At 41.0% G+C, this 10,787-nt stretch overlaps 1 protein-coding gene across 1 annotated transcript; it reads left to right on the top strand.

The window, feature by feature from the left end:
• Nucleotides 1-426: 426 nt before the first annotated feature.
• On the top strand, nt 427-10,572 carry LOC117905463 (mitogen-activated protein kinase 7-like). The gene is made up of 3 exons (XM_034818378.1): nt 427-588; nt 10,168-10,269; nt 10,393-10,572. Exons 1-3 carry the CDS (start codon nt 427-429, stop codon nt 10,570-10,572), a joined length of 444 nt encoding a protein of 147 aa, XP_034674269.1.
• The last annotated feature ends 215 nt before the right edge of the window (nt 10,573-10,787 follow it).

The following is a 10,787-nucleotide window of genomic DNA, read 5'->3' as shown; positions in this document are numbered from 1 at the left end:
ATATAGCAACACCTACAATTCAAATTGGAGGAACCATCCAAATTTCTCTTGGAAGCCAAAGGCACCTCAGTACATGCAACCTAGCCAAGCACCCCCACAAGCCTCAAGTCTTGAAGAAACCATTCTAAATCTTAACAAGGTCGTGGGAGACTTTGTAGCAGACCAAAAATCCATCAATGACCAAATCAAGCAAGAAAATGCTTATATCATGCAAGAAATGGCTAATAGAGACAGAAGGATGGATGGGAAGCACAATGATCTATCTCAAAAGATAGATAATCTCCAGTACCAGATCTCAAGGCTTACTAATCTCAACACAATGCAAGAGAAAGGAAAATTTCCTTCTCAACCTCATCAGAATCCAAAGGCTATCCATGAAGTAGAGGCTCAGGAGGGAGAATCTTCTCAGATGAGGGAGGTTAAGCAATGATCACTCTAAGGAGTGGTAAAGAGGTTGATCTGCCTACACCCAAGCCAGAGCAAGAGCCAGAGCAAGAACTAGAGTCTGAAGCAGAGAAAGAGAAGAGGGAGGAAAACAAGGGAAAGAGGAAAGGAAGCAGTACCAAGAAGGAGGACCTTGAAGCTAAGGTGAATGAAAAACCGAAGAGGACCATCAACCAAGAAGAAGAGATCAAGAAGCACATGCCTCCACCTTTCCCACAAGCTTTACTTGGCAAGAGGGGAATCAACAACGCATCATAAATTCTTGAAGTGTTGAGGAAAGTGAAAGTTAATATCCCTTTGCTAGACGTGATCAAACAAGTTCCGACTTATACAAAATTCCTAAAGGACTTATGCACTATCAAAAGAGGGTTGAATGTGAGTAAGAAAGCCTTCTTAACTGAGCAAGTAAGTTCCATTATTGATTCGTTCCCAATTAGTGTCTCAGCTGATTCATGTCCTCTCAATGGTCCCTGACAGTGGTGCCATTTGATTCGTGTCCAGCTGGTGTCCCTTGATTGTGGCCCTCAGAAGGGAGTAATCAACAAAATTTATAACCTATTACACCATGTACTAGGATAGCCTTAGCTAGCATAGCATAGTGGCTCTAGGATCGTTCACTGGGATGGGTTTTCACTTCACAATTGATATTATTTCAAATATGAATTGGTGCCTTTTCATTTCAAAGTTAGCTTTAAAAGAAAACTTAAAGATGTTTGAAAAGGTTGGTTTTTAAGTGAAACTAAAAATAAAGTAATGGAAATTACTTACTAAGAAAAGTGTTTCTTGGAGTTTCAGATCACTAGGCTCAGATTCCTCATACAAAAAGAGAGTTCCGGTCACTTGTTTCTTTTCCTCGCATTAGAGAATTAACATATAGTTAATTCTCTAACCGGTGTGGTATAAATGCTTCCCTTTAATGGGTTCAAACACTAAATCCCTCTCACTGATGCAACTTGCAATGGCTCATGCCTCTCACCTAGCATTTGCCATTTAAGGTGATCTTTCACCTTGGATTTCCCTTCACAAGCTCGCAAGAGATAACTAATGGATGTCTCCTTAGATTCCAAAAGCTTACCAAGTGTTGGCTATTCTAGAAAATCCTACCTTCAAGCCACCTCTCAAAAGCTCGCAAGAGGTAAACTAGTGCATCTCCATGGACGAAGATCACTTGCCTTACCAAGTGCTGGCTCAAGTGAATTAAAGACGTTTTAAGTTAACTAAAAAGATAAAAACCATTAACGGGTCATACTTTCTCTTCATTAAAAACTAAAACAACAAAACTTCCAATTTATGTATGTGGAAACTTACCCGGCTTTCTTCACTCCAAGAGACGAAGAGCCTAGCCTCTCATCCTCTGAGGAAAAATCCTCAGAGTTTGATTGGCTAGAAAGAAAACTAATGAGAAAACAAGAATATATATGAAAAAACAGAGCAAGTGCTCTGTTCGTTGATTCTATATATGATATATATCTGTAAAGGGAATTACAAAACTATATATATGAGGTTATTCACCCTTTTCTTACTTAAAGACTAAGGAATCCTATGATAGGTGGATTACAAGGAGAGTTTGGGGATTTAGATATCAAGTATCTAAAGCAAAATATCCCAAACTGTCAGTCAGAAATATCGTGAAGCTTCAGGAGAACACAACGGCACTATGTAAAAATCCGAGTAATTTGAAATGTCGGCTGCGGATCTCTCCGGGTGAGCGCTATCAGAAGATCTAGACATGCTTGTCCGGGGAAGTTGAAACGTCTTCCTTTCCCATCCGGCTGTGAGACATCCGAATGTGAAATGTCGGCGGACGGAATTCCGAATGTGAAATGTCGGCGGACGGAATTCTTCCTCGGGTGGATTGAGCTATGCTGCGCAAGGGGGACCGTCTGCGTGTGCAAGGTGTAGGGACCCCTCTCTCGGATGACATGGAGTGCGCAAGGCTATCCAGATCAACTCCATCTGGATTCCCCAAGAGGACATGTGGCGCGCTCCCCTATCCGAACTCCCTCAGGGAGAAGCACACGGCACTCGTGATCATCACACCCCGGACAATAGCATATCCTATCCGGATATGTTATCCGGATCATTGACTAAAGTGAGCGACCCTTGCTACGTTATTCCACCAGCCTGCTACAGCTCACGTTCCGCCGCCCTCCAATGGTGTGTCCGGATGCCCTGTCCGGACATCTTTTGCCATGGATTCCAAAGAACTCTCCTCAATCTCGGGTTGCTTTGGTGATCAAAAAGCTATCAAAACACCAAAACTTAACACAATTTGATTAGAATTGATTGCAAGGGTCCTTAATACGTTAATTGGGTTAAAAGGTGATAACTACTACTCAAAAGTGTTTAAAAGAGTTAATTACAAGCTATCAAATAGCACTTTTTGAGTAGTAATCAATTATACAATGCAAGTCCCCAATGAAATACAAAGATCTGGCCTGTCCTACCATATCAGTGATGATTAGAGAGACGTGTGTGGAGAAAGTTTTGTTGGACTTAGGAGCAAGTGTGAATTTGCTACCCTACTCTATCTATAAGCAATTGGGACTGGGAGAGTTGAAGCCAACATCAATCACTCTATCTTTAGCAGATAGATCTGTGAAAATTCCAAGAGGTATGATTGAAGATGTCCTAGTTCAAGTTGACAAGTTCTATTACCTAGTAGACTTTGTTGTTCTTGATACGGATTTGGTCGCCAAAGGAACTAACTATATTCCTATCATACTTGGAAGACCATTCCTAGCTACTTCAAATGCTATCATCAACTGTAGGAATGGAGTCATGCAGCTTACATTTGGCAACATGACGTTAGAACTCAACATCTTCTATATGTGGAATAAACAATTCCATCCGGGAGAAGAAAAAGGACCAGGGGAGGTGTGTATGATTGATAACTTAATGCAGGAGCATTGTGATCAGAAGATGCTAGAAGATCTGAACGAGAATTTTGGGGATCTTGATGAAGGGTTACCCGAACCCTTAGATTTGCTTGCTACTCTGCCTCCTATGAAGATGATGGAAGAAATTCTCCCTTTATTCAATAAGGAGGAGACACAAGAGGCCATTAAGGAGTAGCCCCCAAAGCTTATTCTGAAGCCATTACCCACGGAGTTGAAGTATGCATACCTGGAGAAGAATAAGCAGAGCCCTATTGTTATTTCTTCATCTCTTACCACTACTCAGGAGGGTTGTCTACTTGAAATCCTTAGGAGATGCAAGAAGGCGATAGGGTGGACAATTTCTGATTTGAAAGGGATCAACCCTTTAATCTGTACTCATCATATATACATGGAAGAAGAAGCTAAGCTAGTTCGTCAACCCCAGCGAAGGTTGAATCCTCACATGCAAGAGGTGGTGCGAGTTGAGGTGCTTAAGCTACTTCAGGCCAGTATTATCTACCCCATATCAGATAGCCCATGGGTGAGTCCTATGTAAGTCATGCCAAAGAAATCAAGGATCACAGTGGTGCAAAATGATAAGGGAGAGGAAGTTTCTACACGCCTCACTTCAAGTTGGAGGGTGTGTATTGATTATAGAAAGTTGAATGTAGTAACAAGGAAGGACCACTTCCTGTTATCGTTTATTGATCAAGTGCTTGAGAGGGTCTCAGGCCATCCATTCTACTATTTCTTGGATGGCTACTTTAGGTATTTTCAAATTGAAATTGCTGTTGAAAATCAAAAGAAGACCACTTTCACTTATCCATTCGGAACTTATGCATACAGATGAATGTCTTTCGGCTTATGCAATGCACCAGCAACATTCCAAAGATGCATGTTAAGCATTTTCAGTGATATGGTGGAGCATATTATGGAAGTCTTTATGGATGATATCACCGTATATGGAAGTGCATTTGACGAATGCTTAGTCAATTTGGAAGCTATGCTGAACCGATGCATTAAGAAAGACTTGGTACTCAACTGGGAGAAATGCCATTTCATGGTACCTCAAGGGATCGTCCTTGGGCATATTATCTCCAGCCAAGGCATTGAGGTGGACAAAGCAAAAGTTGAACTGATTTTCAAGTTGCCATCACCAACAACTGTCAAAGGAGTAAGGCAATTCCTTGGACACGCTGGGTTCTATAGGAGGTTCATTAAAGATTTCTCTAAACTTGCAAGACCTCTTTGTGAGCTATTGGTGAAGGATGTTAAATTCGTATGGGATGATCGATGTCAACGGAGTTTTGAAGAATTGAAGTTATTGCTGACAACCGCTCCAATAGTGAGAGCTCCCAACTAGCAATTACCATTTAAAGTGATGTGCGATGCCAGTGACTTTGCTATAGGAGCTGTTCTTGGGCAAAGAGAAGATGGAAAGCCCTATGTGATCTACTATGTGAGCAAAACGTTGAATGAAGTGCAAAGAAACTACACAAGCACAAAAAAATAATTGTTGGCTGTAGTTTTCACCTTAGACAAATTCCGCACTTACTTGGTAGGGTCTTTCATTGTGGTTTTCACTGACCATTCAGCCTTGAAATATTTATTGACTAAACAAGATGCAAAAGCAAGGCTGATCAGATGGATTCTCTTGCTTCAAGAATTCAATCTTCAGATCAAAGACAAGACGAGAGTGGAAAATGTGGTAGCCGACCATCTGTCGAGGCTAGCCATAGCACATAATTCCCACAGTTTGCCAACAAATGATGATTTTCCAGAGGAGTCACTCATGTTGATAGAAGCCGCTCCTTGGTATGCTCACATTGCTAACTATTTAGTTATCGGAGAAGTTCCAAGTGAGTGGAAAGCACAAGATAAGAAGCACTTCTTTACAAAAATTCATGCTTACTATTGGGAAGAGCCATTCCTATTCAAATATTGTGTGGATCAAATAATCCGGAAGTGTGTCCCTGAGTAAGAGCAACAGGGGATCCTCAGTCATTGCCACGAAAGCGCATGTGGAGGCCACTTTGCTTCTCAAAAGACAGCTATGAAGGTGTTGCAATTGGGTTTTTGATGGCCATCACTCTTCAAAGATGCCCTCACCATGTGTAGAAGTTGTGACAAATGCCAAAGGCTTGGGAAATTAACACATAAGAACATGATGCCTTTGAATCCCATTTTAATAGTTGATCTTTTTTATGTATGGGGCATTGACTTCATGAGACCTTTTCCTATGTCCTTCGACTATTCTTACATCTTGGTGGGAGTGGATTATGTTTCTAAATGGATTAAAGCAATTCCGGGCAAGTGAAATGACCATAGAGTTGTTCTCAAATTTCTTAAAGAGAACATCTTCTCCAGATTTGGAGTACCCAAAGCCATAATCAGTGATGGGGGTACTCATTTTTGTAACAAACCGTTTGAAATTCTCTCAGCCAAGTATGGGGTGAAGCATAAGGTAGCTACACCTTACCACTCTCAGACTTCTGGGCAAGTTGAGTTAGCCAACCGGGAGATAAAGAACATATTGATGAAAGTGGTGAATATGAGCAGAAGAGATTGGTCTGTTAGGCTTCATGATTCACTATGGGCTTACAGGATAGCTTACAAGACCATTCTTGGAATGTCTCCTTATCGCCTAGTCTATGGCAAAGCATGCCATCTCTCCGTTGAAGTGCAATAAAAAGCTTGGTGGACAATCAAGACGCTCAACATGGACTTGAACAGAGCCAGCATGAAGAGATTTCTAAACCTTAATGAGATGGAGGAATTGAGAAATGATGCCTATATTAATTCAAACATTGCAAAATAGAGATTGAAAAGGTGGCATGATTAGTTAATCTCCCGCAAACAATTCCAGAAGGGACAAAAAGTCTTGCTTTATGACTCTAAGCTCCATATTTTCCCGAGAAAATTGAAATCAAGATGGATAGGTCCGTTTACTATGCATGAAGTCTATTCAAATGGAGTAGTTGAGCTACTCAGCAGTACCAGGACTTTTAAAGTCAATGGCTAACATCTCAAGCCATTATTGGAGCCATTTTCTAAAGACAAAGAGAAAATCAACCTCCTTGAACCACATCAAGCCTGAAGAAAAAAATGGTTAGATGGGCTTAGTATGTCGGAAGACACTAAGTCCATATTTTTTTATTTTTGCTTGTTGTTTTGTTTTAAATTTTTTAAAAATTCAAGTTTTATAGATTTGATATATGTTTTTAAGTAGAATTTATAGTTTTAATTTTATTTTATTATGACTTAAATTAATATTTGATGATAAAAAACAGGGGAAGTAAAAAACAGAGGAAAATAGAGCACTTCACAAGACAAAAAGCCAATGTGAAAAATTTCCCATTAGCCATTCTCAGTGCGAACTCAATGGGAAAAATTTCGCATTGCCAATTCTCAGTGTGAACTCAATGCGAAAAATTTCTCATCACCTTTTTTCATTGTGAAAATTTTCACACCACCAATTCTCAATGCGAAAATTTTCGCATCAGCTTCTCACCGCCAATTCTCAATGTGAAAAATTTTGCATTAGCTTCGTACCGCCAACTCTCAATTCAAAAAATTTTGCATCACCATTTTGCATTAGAAATTCCAATTTCGCATCAGCCAAATGTCAATGCGAAAAATTTCACATCAGCCACTAGCCATGCGAAACACTAACGGTCACCTAACGGCCAGGAGGGAAGCCAAAAGTCATTCAAATTCCCTATTTAAAGACCTCCAACTGACCATTTCGCACAAGCATCCTCTGTTGCGAAGAGCTCACTGCCACCTTGTGAAGCAAATTCCTCGCCACTCCGCACCTCGCGGCCACCAAAAGAAGAAGAAGAGCAATCCGCCTCTCATCCATATTAGCTATGGTGCACACCAGAGGGGGCCATATAGACCCGTCTGTATCTCGCGAGGCTCGGCCAAGTGCCTCCACTCCTCAGGACCCATCTCAGGCCTCTCAGGCCCTAACCATGCCATCTTCTGAGGGTAGAGTGCCTTCTAGCCCTCCCCAGCGCCGGTATTCAACACGGAGACCACCAACATCTCCGTCCCCAAAGCCATTAGTATGTCGCGTCCCACCAAAAAGAGAGCCAAGACCTCGGGCCTTGGAGAGACATCTAGTCAGGCTCCAGCCAATTCTCAGGCCCTAAGAGATATTCAAAGACCTTTAGGCATTAATTCTGAAGTCATCATCAAGAGGCCTATGGTTATCGCCCCACCCATTCCGAGCAATTTAGATTGTAGAGCTAAGCCATTTCACTCTAAGCTCTACTTCGACATTGAGGCTATGCGACAGCAGTCGGACCTTCGGGATTCATTTGGGTTGCTCTAGAGGTACCATCTCGAGTGTTCGATGACTCCTAGAGAGTTTTTCTACCCCATAGTAGCGATGGATTTCTATTAGTCCATGACTACTCAGGGTGTCCAGAGTTCCACAACCATTCGTTTCAGCATAGACGGATGTCAGGGTATCTTAGAGGCTAGGCATATTGCTAAGGCTCTCCATATTCCATTTCAACCAAAGGATCCAGAGCAGTTCAGATAGTGGACCTCTACATCTCAGCAAAACATGGTCCGCATTCTATCACGAGGGACTTCTGGAGATACATGCCTGCTACATAAGGAGCTTCCATCTGGGATGCTCCTAGTAGATGTATTGTTGAGGTCCAACATTTTTCCTCTTCAGCATTCAATGCAGAGGCGAGGACCTATTCTGGATGCATTATACAGGATATATATGGGTTTCTATTTTGGTCCACACCATCTGATTATGGCCGCTCTCCTATACTTCGAGGAGAAAGTGCATAGGAAAAAGCTACAATGAGTTGACGCGATTCCATTACTATTTTCGAGGCTACTCTGCCATATATTGGAGCATATGGGCTACCCTACTGAGCCCCATCTCGAGCGCCACCACACCATTGTAGAGAGCATCTCACTCTCGACCAATGGACACAGCTAGCAGAGAGGAATTCAGCCGAATCAGCACCTGAAGCAACCCCACCCAGGCTAATACCTCCAGTACCAGCATAACAAGACGAGCATCCCATAGAGTCTATTCTATCCACCCCTACTATACTAATTCGTTCCCAATTGGTGTCTCGACTGATTCATGTTCTCTCAATGGTCCCTGACAGTGGTGTCATTTGATACGTGTCCAGCTGGTGTTCCTTGATTGTGGTCCTCAGAAGGGAGTAATCAACAAAATTTATAACCTATTACACCATGTACTAGGATAGCCTTAGCTAGCATAGCATAGTGGCTCTAGGGTCATTCACTGGGATGGGTTTTCACTTCACAATTGATATCAATTCAAAGCTGAATTGGTGTTTTTTCATTTCAAGGTTAGCTTTAAAAGAAAACATAAAGATGTTTGAATGAAAAAGGTTTGGTTTTAAACTAACCAAAAATAGTAACTGATTTTACTTACAAGGAAAAGTGTTTCTTGGAGTTTAGATCACTAGGCTCAGGTTCCTTATACAAAAATGTAGTTTTGATGTGGTACAGATGCTTCCCCTTAATGGGTTCAAACACTAAATTCCTCTCACTGATGCATCTTGCAATGGCTCGTGCCTCTCACCTAGCATTTGCCATTCAAGGTGATCTTTAACCTTGGATTACCCGTCAAAAGCTCGTAAGAGATAAGTAATGGATGTCTCCTTAGAGTCCAAAAGCTTACCAAGTGTTGGCTATTCTAGAAAATCCTACCTTTAAACCACCTACCAAAGGCTCGCAAGAGGTAAACTAGTGCATCTCAATGGATGGAGATCACTTGCCTTACCAAGTGTTGGCCCAGGTGATTTAGAGGCGTTTTAAGTTAACTAAAAAGATAAAAACTATTAATGGGTCACACTTTCTCTTCTTTAAAAATTAAAACAACAAAACTTCCAATTTATGCATGAGGGAACTTACCCGGCTTTCTTCACTCCAAGAGACGAAGAGCCTAGCCTCTCATCCTCTGAGAAAAAATCCTCAGAGTTTGATTGGCTAGAAATAAGAAGAACGAGAAAACAAAAATATGAAGGAAAAAAAGAGCAAGTGCTTTGTAAAATGTATTTCTTCCTTCTGCTGATTACATGATGATTTGTAAAGAAAATTACAAAACTATATATAAGGGGTTATTCACCCTTTGTTCTTACTTAAAGACTAAGGAATCCTATGATAGGTGGGTTACAAGGAGAGTTTAGGAATTTAGACATCAAATATCTAAAGCAAAAAATCTCAAAATGTCGGTCGCAAATATCGGGAAGCTTTAGGAGAAATTCCATTGTAAGAGGGCTGCGAAATTTCGCAGCAAAAGGACAACATTTTCGCAGCCGTGCAAAATTTTTCTTCAGCTTGGAGTGATCGGCATCCAATGGCTGTAACTCCCTCATTTCAACTCTGAATCGCAAACCGTTTGAAGCATTGGATTGTTGACTTCCTGAGCTTAGAAACAACATATAGCATGCATAAATTTAACTCCATGAAGTGCTCCAAAAGCTGACATGACTGTCATCAAGAATGCTTCATGTTAGATTTCTCTTTGCTTCTCCTCCTTGCATTCCGGATTTGCTTATGGCAAAGGACTTCAAAGCTTCGGTTCTTCATGTTTCTGAGCTTTCCATTGCTTTGCCATGGATTCCAAAGAACTCTCCTCAATCTCGGATTGCTTTGGTGATCAAATTACTAACAAAAACACCAAAACTTACACAAATTGATTAGAAATGATTGCAAAGGTTCTTAATATGTTAATTGGGTTAAAAGGTGATAACTACTACTCAAAAGTGTTTAAAATAGTTAATTACAAGCTATCAAATAGCACTTTTTGAGTAGTAATCATATACCATCTATGCTTCAGGCCGCCTCTACTGATCCTCTAGCTACACCACCTGTTCCACCAGCTGCACCTCCTCCATCACAAGACTTTATCTCTATTTCTGGCTCAGAGTTTCATGGTATGGTATTATTATTCAGAACACTCAACGCCACGCACGACGCTTTATTCTAGAAGATGAGAGACATCCGAGCTCAGTAGGATCGCCATTCTATTATTCTTAACCGGCATACTTCTATCCTTAGTCAGATACAGCAACATCTGGGTCTTGTGCCGCCTCAGAATGATATTCCTAGGCCATTAGAGCCGAGAGCTCCAGTTGAGGAGACAATTCCACCTAAGGAGACCATCACAGCTGATGTCCCACCCCAGGCCACTCACGAGACAGCCCTAGAGCCATCATGTCCACCAGAGAACCCCACTCCTTGATCATTTCTTTATATTGTATTTACTTAGTATATTAGTTGATATTATATATTCTAGGATTGGATATATTGCATGATCATTTCATTGTACTTTCTCAGAGTAATATATACATATCATTTTTGTTTACACTTGGCATTTTCTATATCCTTTTACTCATTAATCTTTTGTTTTTTGAATCATATGGTTTCTCCTATACGACTCAGACTCCATGTCACTCA

The sequence above is a fragment of the Vitis riparia genome, chromosome 18 (assembly GCF_004353265.1).
Source record: "Vitis riparia cultivar Riparia Gloire de Montpellier isolate 1030 chromosome 18, EGFV_Vit.rip_1.0, whole genome shotgun sequence".
In the NCBI taxonomy this organism is placed as follows: Eukaryota; Viridiplantae; Streptophyta; class Magnoliopsida; order Vitales; family Vitaceae; genus Vitis; species Vitis riparia.
This window is presented reverse-complemented; position numbering and strand designations above follow the sequence as displayed.